Source organism: Marmota flaviventris, chromosome 2, assembly GCF_047511675.1.
Source record: "Marmota flaviventris isolate mMarFla1 chromosome 2, mMarFla1.hap1, whole genome shotgun sequence".
Lineage (NCBI taxonomy): Eukaryota > Metazoa > Chordata > Mammalia > Rodentia > Sciuridae > Marmota > Marmota flaviventris.
The window spans coordinates 195,547,782-195,566,558 of NC_092499.1; the positions used below are offsets into that span (position 1 = coordinate 195,547,782).

Consider the following 18,777-nt stretch of genomic DNA (forward strand, 5'->3'; position numbering starts at 1 on the left):
GAGGTGAGTCAGGCTGGCCGGCCCGGGCCTCCACCGCGCTGAAGGGCCAGGTCTGCACAAGAACAGGCTCCTTGTTCCCGGATGATGCGATGTGTTGATCTGCCAGCCGTCCTCTCCGGTCAGGTCGCGACAGGGCCGCCGCCGTCTAGCCGAGCTCAGTGGGTGCGTTACGCAGAGAGCCTCCCACCCACCCTTTGAAACCCAAGAAATCGGATCTTAAAATCCCAAAATAGAGTGCGGAAAGGTACACATCACGTCTGCCCTCCCCTCTCTCGCCCCCCTTGTGGCAGGAGTGACTCAGAATTCTTGGTCTGGCTCCAGAGACCTGCGCAGGGTGGCGCTGGCGCTGGCGCTGTGCGGGGAGGGCGCACCTTCCCAGCCGGTCTCCTGCGCATCCTGAGGAATCCTTTCCAGCTTTGGCCGCAGTGAGAGTGGAGAGGCAGAGCGTGTGCCTTGTCCAGACGTCCCCGTCTCGGGTGGAACGTTTACGTGAAGCCTGACTGCAGTTTCCCAGGGGCCTCTGTCTGGGTGGCAGACGGGGCTGCCCTGGGCCTGGCGCTGTGGGATCCTGTCCACAGGCCGCCACGCAGGGGACGGTCAGGGCCAGGCGATTGCAGGGGTCCCACGTGCATGCTCCCTTCCCTCCTCAGTGGTCCCTAGGACTGGGTGCTCTTCCCTTCCTGCTCCCAGGGAGATGCCACAGACAGTGGGGACCTTGTTCCACGGCGTCGGGGTGGTGCTGAGCGCCACGTTCCCCGCACGGAACTGCTTTGGTGCTCTCCTCGTCCCGTCTGGTCTCGGAGTGAACATGTGGGCAGCAGGGACATTGCTTGTGCCTTGCTGTCACCTCGCTGTCTCCATAGCATTGCCAAGTTGCTGTCCCCTCCACTCAGTCTCAGGATTGTAAACTCCATTTTTCCAGCCCAACTTTGTCTCCTCCTGGGCCTTCCAGAGCACTTGGCCGGTGTGATATGTCTCCTTCATGGTGAGACGCATTCCTGCAGCCTGGCTCAGGGACCAGGCATCCAGGCAGACTGCGAACCTGGGCACTCTCGGCCAGACACGAGTGAGGCTGCCTTCTCAGGGCACTGGGGCTATTGATCCATGAAGGAGCCGGGGACGGGATCTATTCATTTATTTATTCGACCAATATAGATTGAATAGCTGCTGTCTGCCCAGTACCATCCAAGGAACAGGACGCAGTGACGAGCAGGCCCAGCTTCTAGCACAGCAATAGAGACCATGAGCCAGTGTGTAAGGTAACACTTGACCCTAGGAGGAAGCAGGAGCCAGGGGAGCTGTGCGTTGATCAGGCTACTGAGGGAAGGTCCTGCATCTAGGCAGAGACCAGGAGCATTGTAGGACCAGCCATGAAGAGAGCCAGGGGAGGAGTGTTCTAGGCTGAAATGATGGTGTGGGCAAAGGCCCTGAGGTAGGAATAGACTTGGCCCCTGTGGGTGGACCACGTGGAAGATGATGGAGGAGATAAAGCTGGTGACCTGGACGGGCCAGGTTTTGTGGGCCATAATGAGGATTTCGGATTTTGTTCTACATGCACCTGAAGATCACTGTATTTCATACCTGAAAGCTATCCTTTGAGATTATTTCTCCCAAGAACCAAGTCGGAGAATAGAAATTTTTTAATAGTATTTTTTTATACCTTGGTTTATTTGTCTGTGGTGCTGAGGATGGAACCCAGGGTCTCTCACATGCTAGGCGAGCGCTCTGCCACTGAGCCCCAGCGCAGCCCCGTTGCTGAAAGTCGCCCATCCACAGGTGAAAGTGTGCACAGAAGTGAGCTCGCTCTCACTCACTCACTGGTGCCGCGCAGAACCCTGGGTCCTCCCCACAGCCCGGGAGGAGTGCACCGCCATCGGGCCGTGCACAGAGGGAAACCAAGACCTGGAGACGCAGACTGGCCTCCCTGCATGATGCAGTGAGTGGGTGAGTGCGGTGCCCGTGAGAGTCTGGAGGCCGCCCCGCAGGGCCTGGACCTGGACGTGGCTGCCGCCCTGGCTCAGCACGGGGCGCGCGGCAGGAAGGTGCTTGACGGGGCCTCGTCTGGCTTCTTAAAAACAAAACAAAGAAACCCAGCTGCGGCCACGGTCCCTCGGGGAGGCTTGTGGGTTTGATCCAGGACTTGCCGGCTCATCTCCTGTGTGACTCAGTCGCTCTTGGGCGCAGGAACCAGAGAGGAGGGACGGCTGCTGGGCCAGGCTGAGGGCTTCTGTGGACAGAGCTGGAGGGGCAGGCGGGCCGCGCAGGCCAGATCTGGGCTCTGACCAAGGAGGGAGCCACACGGTCCGTGTCTACATCCAGAGGCCCAGGAGTGCGGGTGGCGGGCCTGGGTGCAGCCTCTGGCCCCAGGCCCTTGGGGGACATGCTTCACCCCAATCGCTGTACACGGGGCCTCCGGCTTCCCCGGGTTTCCAGTGCGACATGGTAATTGGAAACAAATTTAGCGTGTTTCGGGCCGTCAGGCCCCTCGCGAGCGTGCTTGCTGTGTGGTAGACGGGTCTGTTTCTAATTTCCAGTGATGTGAGAAATACAGAACGACTTGATTCTTAATTTAGCACATGAAGGGAGGCTGACTCCGTCTGTTTTCAGGCCCCTGAGAAACATCCCCTTCTCTTCTCGTGGCTCCTCGTGGGATCCCGAAGCGCACCACGGCTGGGGCGGCCCATCCCGGGTCCCGTGCGGCTGTGGGACCCCTGCACGCGTCCGCGTCAGGAGGCTGGGAACAGGGCAGCCCTGGAGCCCGCTATCCATCAGCCGAATCCTGCCCACGCTGAGCAGGACAGGCCTGGGGACACATTGGTCCCCGTGGACCAGTGTCACTGGACACCCAGCTCAGAAGGTTGCACGGAGAAGGCGGCCACCCTGCCCGCTGCGCCGGCCCTGCGCCATTCACACTCTGAGCGCCTTGGGGGCTACGAGGCTCCACGTGCAGCAGATGAGCTTTGTGCCTGGGGTGGCCATGTTCTAGTGGACAGGTAGAGGACAGTGGAGCGACCCCTGCCACACCTGGCGTTGACGGGCCTGTGGGTGGGGGGTGTTGCCGCATGGAGCTGGGGTGAGGGAGGGGAGAGGGTGTGGGAGCCGCGTGGTGCAGGTGGCCTGGGCGAGGGGTCCTCCGAGTTCAGACTGAGTGGGGAGAGGCGAGGCCTGCGCACCTGGGCAGGAGCGGTCCCGAGACCCCGGGCGGGAGCGTGCCTGGTGTGCGCCTAGCCCGGCTGAGGACGAGCCATGGTGGCAGCCACAGAGGGGGTGGGGGACCGATCAAGTAGGGTCCTGGGGTCAGGCTGGCACTCTGGATTTGGGGTCCAAGGAAGATTTCTGCTGTTGAGGGGATCTGGGCGGAGGAGAGACACGCTTCAGGGGCAGTCCTGAAGATCCTTAGCACCCTCTGGAGAGGCTGTGTGGCTGGAGGCTGGGTAGAGGCAGGGAGGACAGGGTAGAGGCAGGGAGGCCAGGCCCCCCCCTCACCTGGGGCACCAGGTGGAGGAGATGGAGGAGGCGAGGGCGGTGGGTTGAGAATCAGGACAGGGCTTTGGATGGGCCCCGTGTGGGCTGAGGCAGAGGGGGCTTGTGTTGAAGTGACAGATACAGCTCCTCACAGGGGCGTGGAGTGCTTGTGGGGATGCTGAGATGAGTCATGTCGTGCACGAAGCTTGTCTGGCACACGTGTGTGCACAGCTCACGCTGGCTTGGGGGGCGGAGCGGGGTCAGGGGGGCGGGCCTGAGCTTTGACTCTTGCATTCAAAAAAAGTGCAGGGTTTGGGACCTGCGTGTGTTTGTAAAACTCTCCTCTCCACGTGCCCCAGGCCCTTGGGAATTGCCGTAAAACACACCCCGTGGTGGCCCTTCCCTTCTTCAGAGTGAAAGCTTTGAGGACAATACCAATTTCCTAATATTCCTAATTCAACAAAAATGCTACTTAACGTTGTTAATGTTTGATTTTTAGCAAAATCCGAAACAGTTTGCTTGGCCAGCTGCCATTGGTAAATGAATCCCACGTTTCAGGCGTGAGCGGCCCAGTCGGGAGCACCCGGCCCGTGAGGGCGGGTGGCGCCATTCTCAGTCTCCCTCTTTCCCAGCCGTGATCCGTGGGCTGATCCTCTGGGTGCTGGCCAGAGGCGGCAGCAGGCCCCGCACTCAGGCAGCCCAGGACCCCACGGGCGCAGGCCCAGGCAGCCCGGGTCACGCCTTCCCCATGAGGGCGTCCTCGGCCTGGGTGGATGTGACCATCGTTGGTCAAGGCATCCCGTGAGGTCGTCTCATGGGATGAGATTTAGTGGTAGGGAGATGGCCACACTTCACTATGAAGGAAGAGAAGTGGAAGGAAGGACCCCAGAGGTACGCATCTGCGCCCAGAAGAGAGGCCCGGGGAGGGATGCAGGCTGGGCCAGGGGAGGCGCTTCAGAACGGGCACCGCGGCCAGCGACCTGTCGTGTGTTTCAAAATGGCTAAAGGTAGGTTTTTAGTATTTGCCGAGTAAAACTAAGTAGGCAGAGCTGTAGCCTGAGACTCAGCTGGATTTGATCGTTCTGCCGTGTAAACGCCAACTCCCACGTTGTACCCCCAGTGCGCATTTACACCATTATCAGGTTGATTAAAATATGTCGAAGTAAACTGTGGGTGAACAGGAGGAGTCTGGAGGAAGTACGTGAAGGTGCCCCTTGTTTCGAAGGCGGTGTCTTTCGATTTGGGCGTCTCTATTTCCAGTAGTGAGTGGACTGTTTTTACTTTGATAACAGGAGAGAGGGACAGCAAGACTGCAGCACTGAGGGGTCTGTCTTTGCGTCTGACAGATCCCCGCAGGGAGGCCTGGGCAGTGCTTGGGTTTAGGGTGGGAGCGAGCGGTGGGCTCTCTGTACTGTGGGTACTGCCCAGGGAGGGGCTGCTCACCTCTGAGCATGGTTACAGGGATCCGGTGCACCGTGGCCGCAGGCATTCTGAATTTGTAGAAAAGCCTTCCCATAGGACGGTGCGAGGAGGAAGGCGTCGTTTATGAACCGGCTCCGGGGAACGGGCAGGGGATGCTGGACTCACACCCCACGGCCTTCCCCGAGCCAGCAACGGGGGGGAGCGGAACGTCAACTCAGCCGCGGGTTGAAGTCTGAAGCAAGTGAGTTCCAGGGGGCTGCAGCGTGGGGCGCCCCTCCGAGCCTGGGAGCACCCCCGAACTCCTGAGCAGCAGAAGCCCCAGCTCTCCTCTCAGCTGCAAGAAGTGGCTCCTCTTTCACTTGGAGGCCACTCAGCTGCCACCTCCCAGCAGGAGACTGACTGACAGGCCTGGAGGTGACCCATCCAGGAGACCTCACCTTTGCGGGAGCACGGAAAGGCCGAGGTCTCCCTGCAGTGGGGTCAAGGAGTTTGGGACCTTGAGGTCAGATCACGTCATCTCAAGACCTGTGTTTGCAAAGCCCGGATGCTTCAGTTCTGTGAGAAGCCGGTGAATGGCCACGCGCCCCTCTCCATGAGCTGTGAGGCTGTCGGCGAGCGTTCCTTCCGCAGATGTCAGGGGCCATCCTCGGACACCTGACCGAGGTTCCCGTTGGTGTGGAGCTCATGTTCAGGTGGACAGGAGGGCACTGAGCAAGGGAGCAGCCCGGCAGACGGGGAACACTTCAGATGGTGACGAAGGAGGCAGCTAGCAAAGTCTTCCTTCAGTTCTCCAGGAAAAAGCCCTGCTTTGAAGCGGTTGCTAATTTTTATGGTGGAAATATTACCATCCTGGCTGGGAATGTAGGTACCTAAGTGATCCAAGGGATGTCCGCTGGCTCTTCAATTGCTAAACATTGGACACTTGGTTCTTGCAAGGTTGAAAGAGCTGGCTCTGGCATTGGGTGCACCCAAATAATGTGGTTTGGGAAAGAGCTGAAGATCTGAAAACTAAATGCACAGCGGAAGAGTTATCCAGGCAGAGACAATGGCTTGTGCAAAGGCCCTGAGGTCAGAATGGGCTGGGTTTGTCCAGGGAACCAAAGGAGGGCTGGTGTCCACGGAGTCCAGCAGGATGGAGGGAGGAGACAGAGGCAGGCCCCCACTGAGTTTGGGTTTTATTCTAAGGCCGCAGGGAGTTTTTGGAAGGTTAGCCAGGGGAATGCCTGGATCTGATTGGCATTTTTAAAAAGAACATTGAGCTGCCCTATGAATATGGCAGGAGGTAAGCTGGGCGTTGATGGTCCCCACGGATGTGGTGGCTCGGGCTGGTGTGCCAACGGGGAGGAAACAGAAGCAGCCGGACTCAGGGCCACAGACGTGACAGGTCTATCTCCAGGTGTTCCCTGGCCGTCTCCCAGGCGTCCGCCCAGCGCGCTGCCTGCCCTTGGCAGGGAGCAGGAGGCAGCCCAGAACCCCCGGGCCCCGCCGTCCCGCCTGCTTTTCTTCCCGTGCGAGCCCACGTTTCCCACTCCTGATAAATCAAGCGGAAGAGATGAGCAAACATATTTATCTTGGGTTCCAATGAAAGGCAGGAAAAACAAAACAAAATCTCTTCAGCGCTACCCTCCTTCCTTTTGATTTCTGCCACCTGGTCTTCAGATAAGGGGCCTCTCCCTGGACTTTCATCTTCCCGGGCCTCCTGGGCGGGTGTCGGACACTTGTGTCAATGTGGTGGGTGGCAGCGGCAGATGGAGACGAGCCTCATCCCTTATCGCCTGGCTCTGTGCCTCTCCCGGCCTTGACACAATAAAGAAGAAGATGAAAGGACTCCGTCTTTCCAGACTGGCCAGCGTCCAGGAGAACTATTGTGATGATGGAGATGTTCTGTATTCCTGCTGTCCACGATGGTAGTGGTGGGTGAGCCCTTGAAATGTGGCTAGTGGGACCCGGACACTGAATTTCCAATTTTGTTTAATTTTGTAATTAAAAAAAGAGGTTTTTTGTTTTGTTTTGTTTTGTTTTTGTTTTCAGTGCTAGGGATCAAACCCAGGGGCACTCTACCATTCAGCTATATCCCCAGCTTTTTTTTTTACTGAAGACAGGATCTTGCTCAGGTTGACCTTGAACTTGTGATCCTGCTGCCTCAGCCTCCAGAAGAGCTGGGATCCCAGGCCTGTGCCACCGAGCTGGGAAATCTTGTTTAATTTTAATTAGCGTGTGTGTGGCTAGTGGCTCCTGGGCTGGGCAGCACAGTGCTAGACATGGGGAGTCACCCATCGCCTTGGCGGCTCTCTTTGTTTTTTGACCTGAGGCTGGAGATCCTGCTGAGTTTCCTGGAACTTGGAAGAAGGGTGGGATCCTAGGGAGCTGTCACCTTTCAGTTGGCAGAGAAAGGACTGGAGGCAGGAGAGGGTGACATGAGTGGCCCGGCTTCCTCTGCTGTGAGTGGCAGGAACTCTTCATCAAACTGGAAGATCATCATTCTTGACCTGGGTATTTAAAACTGATATTAAATTTCCCCAGTTTTCAGCAGAACACTCTTCCTATACCATGTGCATAATGTCGAAGTCTCCTCTGACCTCCTTCCCAATCCTGAGCTCCTCCTCCATCTGCTGGACGTGGTCATGGTGTGGTCAGTTTGGAGAGCATCCTTCCATACCTTTTTCTATTGCAGAAGTAGAAGTGGATGAGTGGAAAACATTCTGCATTGTTTTATAAGTTGTAGGTTTTGACACATGGTTTTTCTTTCTTTCAACAAGGTATGCTGGATCTTTCTGGGTCACTTCATAGACCTCTACCTGAATAATGATTTTTTTTTTTTCAAACCGTTGTGTGTCCTTCATTGCCTGGGCCTGTCATCTCAGTCCAGCCTATTGATAAAACTCATTGTTCATTATTCTATTTGTTTTAGTAAACATTTTTTTTTTAAATTCATCTGCATGCACAGTGCTGCTCTAGGGTGCATGCTGAGGTTCATGGTTACTGGGTCGGAGAGTGACTGTTTTTAAATCTGTGTTCTTATTGGCACTGCTGTTTGGTGCTCATGATGGTAGTTACGCTGGGTCACATGTCTATCAGCTACACGAGCCCACCTGTTCCTCCACAGTCTCCAAAGCTCTCAATGTTGCCACGTATACCTCTGTGTATGCCAATCCAAGAGGGGACACGTGGTGTCCTGTGGTGGCTGGATCTGCGCCTGTTTACAGCCACACAGACCCTCTCTTCTGCCCGTGGCTGTTTCCCTGTGGACTGATTCCTGGCCATGTTTCTGTCGCGCAGTTTCTATCAGTTCATCCAGCACACGCGTCCTAGCGTGCCTACTGTGTGCCACGCTGTATTCTACGTGCCAGGGATCTTTGTGTTCAGCCAAATAGAAAACATTCCTGCCCTCACTGATGGCAGCTTATTTGTGGGAAGAAGACTGAGGTTAAAAGAAAAAATATCCAGAAAACAGTGTGTCGGGTTGAGTTCGAGGAAGGAGGAGGAGGAGGTGGGAAAAGCCGGGAGAAGTGGTGCCCACAGCCTTTGTCCTGACTTGCCGGCAGCCACGTCAAGGGCTGCTCCCACCCGGGTTCTTTCTGTGCCCGCTGGGAGGCCACGCTGCCCACACCCCATCGCTGGCTATGTACAGTGCCTGGCTTTCTCAGTGACTGCTGCTCATCTAGTGCATCCTTTCTTGAGGCTGCTGGACATTCCCAGTTGAGGGGATGCCTGTGATCCCCGCGGGCAGTCCCCTCCGGATGGGCACCGGGTGGCTCTGGGTCTCCATTCGTGGTGCCCCTGCAGCCCTCCCGGGTTCCCTCTGCTGCGCTGGAGCTTTTCTGGTTGTCAGACTGGGGCCACCGCCGCCTGCACATTCACGATCCTGTTTTCTCCCCGCAGCTGCACGGCTACATGGAGAACAAGCCGCTGGGGCTCCAGATCTTCATTGGGACGGCCGACGAGCGGATCCTCAAGCCGCACGCCTTCTACCAGGTGCACCGGATCACGGGGAAAACCGTCACCACCACCAGCTACGAAAAGATCGTGGGCAACACCAAGGTCCTGGAGATCCCCCTGGAGCCCAAGAACAACATGCGGGCAACGTAAGGGCGGCAACGCCGGGCGCCGGGGCTCTGGGTGGGAAGCCGCAGGGCCAGGAGGCAGGACTGTGGAGGTGCTGAAGGTGCAGCGGTGGGCGGGCCTGTCCTTGGAAAATGGGGAGCGTCCACCCGGGGAGGGCACCTGGCAGGGGACCTGGGTGGCCTTCAGGAATACACAGGGCCACAGGATAAACAGCTGGTCCGAGGTGGCCCAGGGGCCGGGACAGGGGACATGCCAGGGTCTTATCTCTGCTTCTGTTCATCGTGGAGGGTCCTCTGGCCTCTGCCGTTTCTGTCAGTTCCCAGTCTGTGGAAGACCCACGCTGATTTCCGTGTTTCAAGTGTTTCATGTGGATGCTTTCCTCGGTCTTGGGAGGGACACACGAATCTCTGGGTTACATCATTTCGGGGGGAGGTTCAGTTTATGTCCATTTAAAAAAGTGTATTTGGCTTAAAGAACTCACCAGGCAGCAACGCAGAGGGCCCATCTCGAGGCCAGCGTCCTGTGGTGTAGAGAGGGACAGGCCGCACACACGCCTGGACTAACCCATCTTCTCATGAGAAAACAGATTCAAACACAGGAGAAGGGCAAGAAGGGTGCAGGGAACTCCCGAGGGACGGTCACTGAGGTGGACCAATTGTTAACTTTTCCCCCATCTGCTAAATATATCCCTTCCTTTCCAGTCCTCCCTCCCTGAGCTGTTTTGAGACTTAATTGCAGGTTTCAGGCCTTTTAAATACCTCAGTGGGCTTCACCTAACAACAAAGGTGGTGCTCTCACACAACCCAGCACATGGTCAAGTTCAAGGGAGGAGACCTCACCCGGCACCGCCCTCACCTTGGCCAATTGCGTATTTGAGTTTTTCAGATACTTTTGAGAGTAGCAGAGTTGGTGCGAGAAGGTCCCCTAGGCAAGTCGTTTCCCTGGGGAATTTCTCTACTTACGTCGTAAGCCTTTTTCTTCAGCCACATCTTGGGGCACATTTCGGCTGAGGTCCTGTGGTTGTGTGGCAGGGCCTGTCCCCTGCGGCCAGCTGCAGAGGTGTCTCGGAGAGCTGCAGAAGGCGGTTTTGTGGGTGACCCCTCCTGCTCCCAAGTCTCGGGGTTGTCAACTGGGCTGTCCACTCCTGCAGCATCGACTGCGCCGGGATCCTGAAGCTGCGCAATGCGGACATCGAGCTGCGCAAGGGCGAGACGGACATCGGCAGGAAGAACACCCGCGTGCGCCTGGTGTTCCGCGTGCACATCCCCGAGGCCAGCGGCCGCATCGTCTCCCTGCAGACGGCGTCCAACCCCATCGAGTGCTGTAAGTGGGGGCCCCGGGCGGGGCCTGTCCGTGGAAACTGGGGTACACCAGCGTCCACCCTGGGCTGCACAGGGCCACGAGGATTAACGGTGGGTCCACGATGACCCAGGGCCATGACAGGGAGCGAGCCAGGTTTTTATCTCTGCTTCTGTTTACTTGCCGAGGGTTTTGTGGCCTCACAGGAAATTAAAAAATAGTACAGCTAATGGGGAGCCTGCGGCTTTGTTTGGAGGATTCAGAACACATAAATGCTGTTGTGGTCCTAGAAAGGGCCCATGCGGTTGGCGTGAGGGCCCTGTACGCGGTGTCCCTTTCTCCTTTTCCTCCTCTGCCCTTTCAGCGGGAACATCAGCTACAGGACAGCGCCTGGCGTCCCCGGGCTCTGCTGCTGCCAGTCACCCTGCTAAGCCCTTCACTCCTAGCGGCTTACGGGACACAGCCGTCCTTGGCCCTGGCCTCTGTCACTGTCCCATTTTACAGATGAGGAGGGCGGCTGAGGGGTCAGCAGCTAGCCCACCCGGCCAGAGGGCAGCAGGGCTGGGATCTGATGTCCGAGGAGCTGAGCTCTGTACCGTCCTGCCCCAGCTGTGGCTTTCCTGAGGACTATCTGGTGGCAGGTGCTGGGCCACCCCAGGGAGCAGGGCACTTTCCCTGCTTTCCACCAGCTCACAGTCTGGCGGGGATAAAGACCTCCTGCCAACAGTCGTCAAGTTGCAGGACACCTTCAGCATTCAGCACGAAATGGCCGAGAGGTGCCATCTGGAAGGATACGGGGCAGGAAGTCCAGCTCGGCCTCTCAGCTTCAGGGGTGCCCTGAGCTGTTTCTGAGGAATTGGCAGGAGAACTTCATGAAGCTCACCCTCTGCTGTGCTTCTGAAAGCTTACGATTATTTCAAAAAGCACAAAGAAAAAGAAAAAAGAATACTGTTTCGGAAAAAAAATTGTTCAGATAATATTTTTAGTCTTTCTTTAAGAATCTTCTGTGTTGTGCGGGGCGTGGTGGCGCACGCCTATGATCGCAACAACTTGGGAGGCTGAGGCAGGAGGATTGCGAGTTCAGAGCCAGCCTCAGCAACTCAGTGAGACCCTGTCTCTAAATAGAATATTATAAAGGGGCTGGGGTGTGGCTGAGTGGTTAAGCTCCCCTGGGTTCAATGAAAAGGAGCCTTTCATGTTGTTGTAATCATGTTCCGTGTTGTTTCTGAATTTTTTTTATTGGACATTTTTCCACAAGTAGGTATCACGACATCAATTTCCTACAGAGGCGGGGAGGTGGTAGAAACAGAAGTGGGTTGGGCGGCACCCAGAGGGCGAGAGAGATTGGGGATCAGTGGCACTTTCCCCTCCTGGGCTGCTCTTCCCCAGCTCCAGCAGGATTCTCAAATGGGAACGTGGACTCAGTGTGGCCAGATGTTTGAACTGTAAAACCTAAACCCAAAGTCTCCTGGTGTTTTATTTATATTTTATTTTTTGGTACCAGAGATTTAACCCAGGGGTGCTTTACCACTGAGCTACATCCCCAGCCTTTTTTATTTTTTATTTTGAGACAAGGTCTCACTAAGTTGCTTAGGGCCTCCCTAAGTTGCTGAGGCTGGCTTTGAACTTGCAATCCTCCTGCCTCAGCCTCCTGAGCTGCTTGGATTATAGGTGTGCACGACAGCACAGCTCTGGATGTTTTAAAGATGGCGACTGGGCCGGGGTGTTCCTTGGTGGTGGGGCTTGTGGTCAGCATGCAGAAGGCCCTGGGTTCCGTCTCTAGCACACTCATACCGATTGATTAAAAATGGCAACAAATTTAAAATACTCTGTGGCTCAGGCAAAGCTTGCCAGTAGCTTCTGTTACTCAGAGGTAGTCTTGAGCTTCAGATGAGCGATGGGAAAGCAGCACTGTTTCACACAGGAAGGGCTGAGGGAGACTGGCCCTTGGGGTGAGAAGCCAGCAGCAGGCAGGGCGGCCCCTTCTCTAGGAGAGCCGCCGTTGCTTGGCCTTGGTAGGTCTTGGGTGGAGGGGTGCTCTGGTCTCTTGCTGCCTCTTGGGGGGCCAAGCTGGTGTTGAGTTTGTATTCTGAGCTGGGAGAGTTAGGGCCCCACAGCAGATACCGGGGGACATGTGTGGAGACCTTGACACGTAGGAACGTCAGAATTCCCCTCACCAACTGTGGTCTCCAGGCTGCCACACCCTGCCCTGGGATGCACCCCACCTTAGGGTGCTGTGGGGAGGTGATGCAGGTGCTTCCCCAGTGATCTGGGGCATTTTGAGCAGATAAGGTCTTCACTTTCTGGCCTGAGCAGGGCCACCTGCCGAAGCCCACGTCCCCTCTCTGCTCCTCACATCAACTTATCTGGCGTCCGTCCGAGTCTTAAAGAATCATTATTAAACCATACTCCTCCTCCACCTAAGGTCATACTCCTCCTCCTACAAGGTCACCGGGGCCTTAGGAAATTGTCTGAAGCTTGAAAATGTGCTTTCTTTTCTTTTCTTTTTAAAAAGCACTAGATTCACCCGCCTTGTTCTGACGGATAAGGAAACTGAGACTTTCTTGGTAAAGTGATTCACCCATTTTCACTCTGTAGGTGGCAAAGCCTAATCTCCAACTTTCTAGTTCTGTGAAATACCTGCTGCTTTGAGTTTTCTCATAACTCCACCCTTTCTTGTCATGCCACCCTGGGCTACCTCTTGGCCACTGTCCCTCTCACCCAGAATCTTGGCCATTTTTCTTTGCTTCTTGGTTCTGTGTTCCTGGCCCAGTGTCTGGTAGTTCCATAAATGCTTATGACTGACCGGATTGCTGTAATCTGTAGGGATACAATCAGTGTCCAGTGACAGTGTGTGAGTGACGTGCTGGCACAGTAGGTGTGCAATAGGTCATCACTGGCCAGTTGACTCGGTGTGTGCCTGTTAGAGAGGATGACTTGGTAGGAAACGGAGTGGGCCGGCACTTACTTGCAAGGTTGACTTGTCGACTTGGAAGTTGCCTTTTGTGTGCCCTCTCGGGAAACGAGGGCGAGTTCTCAGATTCGAGAAGAAACACGAACCAGCTACTGGAGCCAGGCTCGGGGGGGAAAAGGTCTGGTTGTGGAGAGTGCGGTTTCCTTCTCTTAGCTCCCACCCCAGCCCGCCCGAGGTCCAGCCCCGCCTTGCACCTGGTCTGCAGTGTTGCTGGGGAGCTACCCCCTCCTCCCAGACGGTGGCACCTCGCAGGCTTCCATCCTCTGAGCGCCGCCCCACCCCCACCTCTCAGGGGCAGAAGTCAGGGAGCCGCTGGTGTCCTCCCACAGCAAGCCTCCCTCCTGTGGCCCTCCTGGCCAGCTCAGCCTCCTGCCGCCTGTGCCCAGGCCCTTTCCCTGGCCCTCGGTGGTCCCAGCTTCGGCTCCTGCTCTGTTGGCCCAGCAGGCCCTGCCTCCCCGTATCCGTTTCCCAGGCTTCCTGGGCAGCCGCCGCTGGCCGCTTAAACATGAGGCGTTTACTCTGTCCTGGGCCCAGAGGCCTGAAGTTGAGGGCCACAGGTCCCCAAGGGAGGTGTCCCAGGCAGCCCCCCCCCGCCACCCGCTGCAGGGCCAGCGGTGCTCCTTGGTGTGCCTCGCCTTCTCCTGGTTTCCTCTGTGTCCTTTCCGGGACACTGTCACTGGATTCAGGCCCACCCCGATGCTGGATGGTTTCCTATCCATCTTTGCCCTGATAATGTCTGCAAGGACCCTGTTTCCATGTAAGTTGTCCGATGGACGTGAGGCTTGGGCGGGGACACTCCAGCTGCCCCCTCTCCTGGGCACGTTTCTCGACTCCCCTCCGTCCCCTCCTCAGATCTCAGGCACTGGGGTCTTTCTCTGCTGACTCCTGGCTGTCACCTCTACCCAGGACACAGGTCCTCAACCTTGTCTGTACCTTAGAATCACCTGTGAGACATCTGTACCTGCAGCATCTCTACCCGTCAACATCTCTGTGAGTCATACCTATTGTGATCGTGTTTTATATTCACCTTACAGATATGTATAAAACTACTGGTGCCAGGGGCCCACCCTGGAGACCCTGATTCTGTCTGTGGGGTGCAGCCTGGACATGGAGGCTTTCAGGGGTCCCCTGATAAGTCTCATGTAGGGCCAAGTTGAGAACTGCTGACCCAGAGCCCTCCCCTCCAGCCTTCAGTCCCTTATCGAGGGCATGGTCAGGCAGCCCCGCATGGGGAAGTGTCCTGACCCATGGGCTTGGGTCCCTCTTGTGCTCGACAACCCAGGTTACTCAGTAGTCTCCCCACATAAGGGCTGGGCCAGGTGTTTGCAGGGCCTGGCGCACAGAGAAGCCTCCGGAATATCGAGGAGATGAGAGGAAGGCAAGCTCTGTGTGTTGCCTGGTGGGGAGGAAGAGCAGCCATGAGACAGGGAGGGATGTCCACACGCTCAGACTCCCCATCCCATGAGAACCTTCCGGAACCTCTCCAGCCATGACTCACCGCAGTTCTGCCCTGCACATGGGCCTCTCTGTACATTGCATTTCAGAAAACACCTAAAGCAATTTTAAACCAAACCCTGCTGGCCCCAGCACAGGACGTAAATTCTCTCCACTCACTTTACAGGAGGGCGGAGGGAGGGGTGGGTGGGGAGAAGGTGGATTTTGTCTCCCCCTCCCACTTATCTTTTTTGACTGAGGAATAATCAAGATACTGTAGATTGCATAGGTTGTAAGCATCCAGCGGATGATTTTTGCCAATTTTGAGTGGCCACTGTTCACAGCCCCAGAACCAGAACCTCCTTCACTGCTGTCCCTTTGGCCAGCACCTCCCCTCGGCCCCACAGGGAAAGGCAGCCACAGTGGCTGGGGCTCCTGGAACTTGGTGGGATTGGCCTGTATGGTGGACACCCTTCTGGGTCCTGTTGCCTGTGCTCAGCGTTGTGTTTGGAGACCATGGTGCTGTGGCCTGGGTCAGTGGTTTGTTCTTACTCATTGCTGGGCAGGACTGGAGGAATAGAGCAATTGTTTGTGCCACTGATGACCTTTGGTTTGTCCCCAGGGCTTGTGGATAATGAACAAGGCAGTTCCAGTGTTCCTTCTCAGGGCCTTCTGTGGGCGGGGGCTTTAGCTCTCCTGGGTGGACAACCAGGGGCGGCCAGAGGACGAGAGGTGGTCTTTCAAGCATCACACTCCTTACCAGCGTTTGGTGTCATCTGTTCTAGAGTGAAATGGGATCTCGGTGGTTTTTGTTTGCTTTTCCTGATGACTAATTCTGGATCCTACTCGTGGGGCTCCTCGTCTCTCTCTGTGCCCTCTTTTGCTCGTTGGGTTCCTCGTATTTGTCTCATACTGTGTGGCAGTTTTTAACCGGCCCTAGCTGGGACCCCTTGGTCAGAATCGGGTCTTGGGCTTATCTTCCACCTGCACCTTTGATCTTTCCGAGCGATGTCCTTCAAGAGCATCAGCACGTTATCCTGAGGAAGCCTCGTTGGTCCTTCTCCTTTCTCTAGGGATCGGTGCCCATCTGAAGGGGGCAGAGGTGGCCTCTTACATTTTCCTCTAGGAGCGTTTGGTTCTGGCTTTGCTGATCGGCGATGGGGTCCATTGCAGAGTGGTTCCTGTGGATGCCGGGGGTCAGGGCCAGGCTCTGCTCTGTCCCCAGGGAAGTAAGGCCCGGGCGCTTTCTGGCCCCCACCCTTTCCCATACTGCCCCTCGCCACTCCCCCAGGTGCTGCTTGGGAGATGGTGGAAGGCAGCCTTGCTGTAGGCTTTCCTAGAACTCATTCTTGCTGCTTGAAGGAGATTTGTACAGTAGACACTGTCGTAGGCACCAGGGACACAGCAGAGAACACGACAATGTCCCTGCGTCCACGGAGGTCACGATCTAGTGGGAAACGGGCAGTAAGGAAGCAAAGACGACACCTGAAACTGAACTCAGAGTCATGGGAAATGACAGGGACCGTGGGCTGGGGGCTGGGTGGGGAGCGGCAGCACGAGTCTGGCAGACCTGAGGCGGCCCTCGGAAGAGGTGGCGGGTTAACCTGGACGCAGGTGAGGGGGAGTGTGGTCCAGGTGCAGGGTCCAGAAAGTGCAGAGGCCCTGTGGCATGGACAGCCCTGGGAACACAAAGCACCCAGGACACTACAGTGGACGGAGGTGGGGGGCGAGACCACGCTGGGGACTTGGGGTTTTATTCTAAGCAAAATGGGAAGCCTTGGCTCCATGACGTGACTCTGGTTTGCAGCTCACTTGGCACAGGGCCTGGACACAGCAGGTGCCGATACGTAAAGGTCTGAGGAAAGGGGGTGAGAGGGCCGGGGAGGGGGTGAGGTGAAGGAGAGGGAGCCATCGGCACAAGAGCTCTGTGAACCTGGCTCCTGTGCCCCCTTTCTGGGTGGGAGGTGAAGCAGGGAGAAGCTAGATGTAGCTTGTCACGCTACGTCCCGCCCGTGGGCCGGGTAGCTGAGCGTCTGCGTCTGCTGACTCCGGGCAGCAGGGCTGAGCTAGGTCACAGCGACAGACAGCTTACTGGGGGCCAGAAGCACAGGTGTGGAGTCATTTCATGTACATCGTCGGGCAGCTCCGGCCCCCTGTGGACCCCTCCTGCCCCAGGGCACTGGAGGTCCCTTGAAGGCGTGTGCCTGTGGACGGACCTTGGATGCAGTTTGGGCACTGGGCACATGTTGGCCAGGGAGGAGGTTCGTGGTGGCTGCAGGGGAGGGGGCCAGCCGCCCAGGGAGCCCAGCGGGTCTCCAGGCCGGGGAGCTCGCTGCCCAGGAGATCCGAGGAAAGTTTGGGCGGCTTGTCTGCTGATGGGTCTGCTGCTCCACTGGCCCTTCCCTAGGCCAGTTCTGTGGGAGCAGGGATGGCGGGACTACCCCGGGAGCGCCCTCAGGGTCCCATAGATACACTTGTCCAGTCGCGTCCACCCATGCCAGGCCCCAGGAGGCCCAACCTTCAGCTCCTGCCGTTCATCCGCTCAGCACTGCGTGGAGCGGTGGTGACTGAGTGTGGGCGCAACCAGGGACCAGGGCACAGAGTGGAGCACACCCGGCTGAGCTTCAGGAAGGACGGGGGACCGGCTCGACCCGGCTCACAGGAGGGGGCGGGGCTGGGGTTGAAGCCCAGGCTCTGTTCTCGGTCCAGGCTGCCCCGTCCCTCTGTGGGAAGAGAGCTTGTTGGTTAGATGAGTTTGTGAGCCTCGGGGAGGGTCCTGTCCTGTGGAGGTGTCTGGAACATTCTACAGGGCGGTGCCTGTTGAAATGGTAGAATAATGATCCGATCAGGAGGGAAGATACCTGCAGCTCTGCAGTGGGGGCCATGGAGACGGAGGAGGAGAGGCAGCCAGCCGTCCCTGGGTGGGTATCGTGGCCCCCCTTCCCAGGAGGAAGTGAGCCGCGAGGAGTGGCCCCATGGCCTGCACTGCCCGTTCCTGCTCTGTGAGTGTCCACAGCCCCTTGCAGAGCTGAGCCCACGCTAAGGGAGAACTGGGGCCCTCTGGGGAAGACCTGGGGAACGGCCAGCAGGGCTATCTGTGGGCCCCACTCGCAGCCCCGCAGGGCGAGGCCTGAGTCCGCACTGTGTCCTGGCCAAGCAGGCCACGTCAAGCCAGGCTTGTGGCCAAGGACAGGGACCTGAGGCAGCGACGAGGAGGTCTCACAGCCGCGGAGCTTGGCGGCCAGTGCCTGGGCAGATAATGACCACTGGGAGGGCCGAGGCTGCTCCCGGCCTGCGCCAGTGGGTGGCCTTCCCGCAGGGCCTTGCTCCAGGGGTTTTCAGGGCACCGGAATCCCACAGTCTGGGTCCAGAGCCCTGCTTCACTGAGCCGGGTGCTCTAGGGCATGTCCCCTCTCCGGGACGCTCAGTGTCCCTGACTCCTGAATGGGATGCAAGTCCTGCTTTGAGGTCCCAGCAGCTAACAGGCCCAGCAAGGTGCCCTCACTCCTGGGCCTGAGCTTGTTCAGTTGGGAACAGCTCTGAGGGCCGGTGGCACCTTCGTTCCCGTTGACGATGAGAAAGTGGAGGCATGGAGAGTCCCACTCCTGCCCCAAGTCCCAACGCCAGGTTGTTGCTGGCCTGGGCTGGGGACTCGGCCGTCAGGCTGCAGCAGCAGAGGTGACATGGCCTGGTGACGGGCGTGCCTGAGTGTATATAAGTTTGTGATGTGCCTGGCAGCCGGGCCCCCTCGGTGGCAGTCACTGCTCCGGGTTAACAGAACTGCCCTCTGCAGGGTTGGCTTTCTGGGTGGGCCGGCCTCCCCCGCCTCCCTCCTGGTTCTCGGGTAGACCGTCATTCTGGCCACCCAGTCCTGTGACAGGATGTGCTGCACACGGGCCCGGGGTCCTGTTTCTCCCCTGGCGCCTCCGCGGGCTGCTGCTGCTGCTCCCGGGGTGGCGCTGTTGCCAGTGAAGGTAGACACCCGGCCACCTGTGCCAGCGACCCCCGTGGACTCACAAAATACAAGACCCTGAGCCCCTTTATGACGGCCAGAAGCTGGAGCAGCAGCAGAGCCTGGGAGTCCTCACCAGGGCCACCTGGAGGCTGGAGCAGGGGCC

At 57.5% G+C, this 18,777-nt stretch overlaps 1 protein-coding gene across 3 annotated transcripts in view; it reads left to right on the plus strand.

Annotated features, from left to right (window-relative positions):
* Positions 1–18,777, plus strand: part of Nfatc2 (nuclear factor of activated T cells 2) — a 115,753-nt gene that overhangs the window by 44,546 nt on the left and 52,430 nt on the right. For all 3 annotated transcript variants that reach the window (XM_027946364.2, XM_027946363.2, XM_027946365.2), the window contains exons 4-5: positions 8,770–8,972; positions 10,103–10,275. In XM_027946364.2, coding sequence (XP_027802165.1) covers positions 8,770–8,972; positions 10,103–10,275 — 376 coding nt within the window. The remainder of the gene's footprint in view (positions 1–8,769; positions 8,973–10,102; positions 10,276–18,777) is intronic.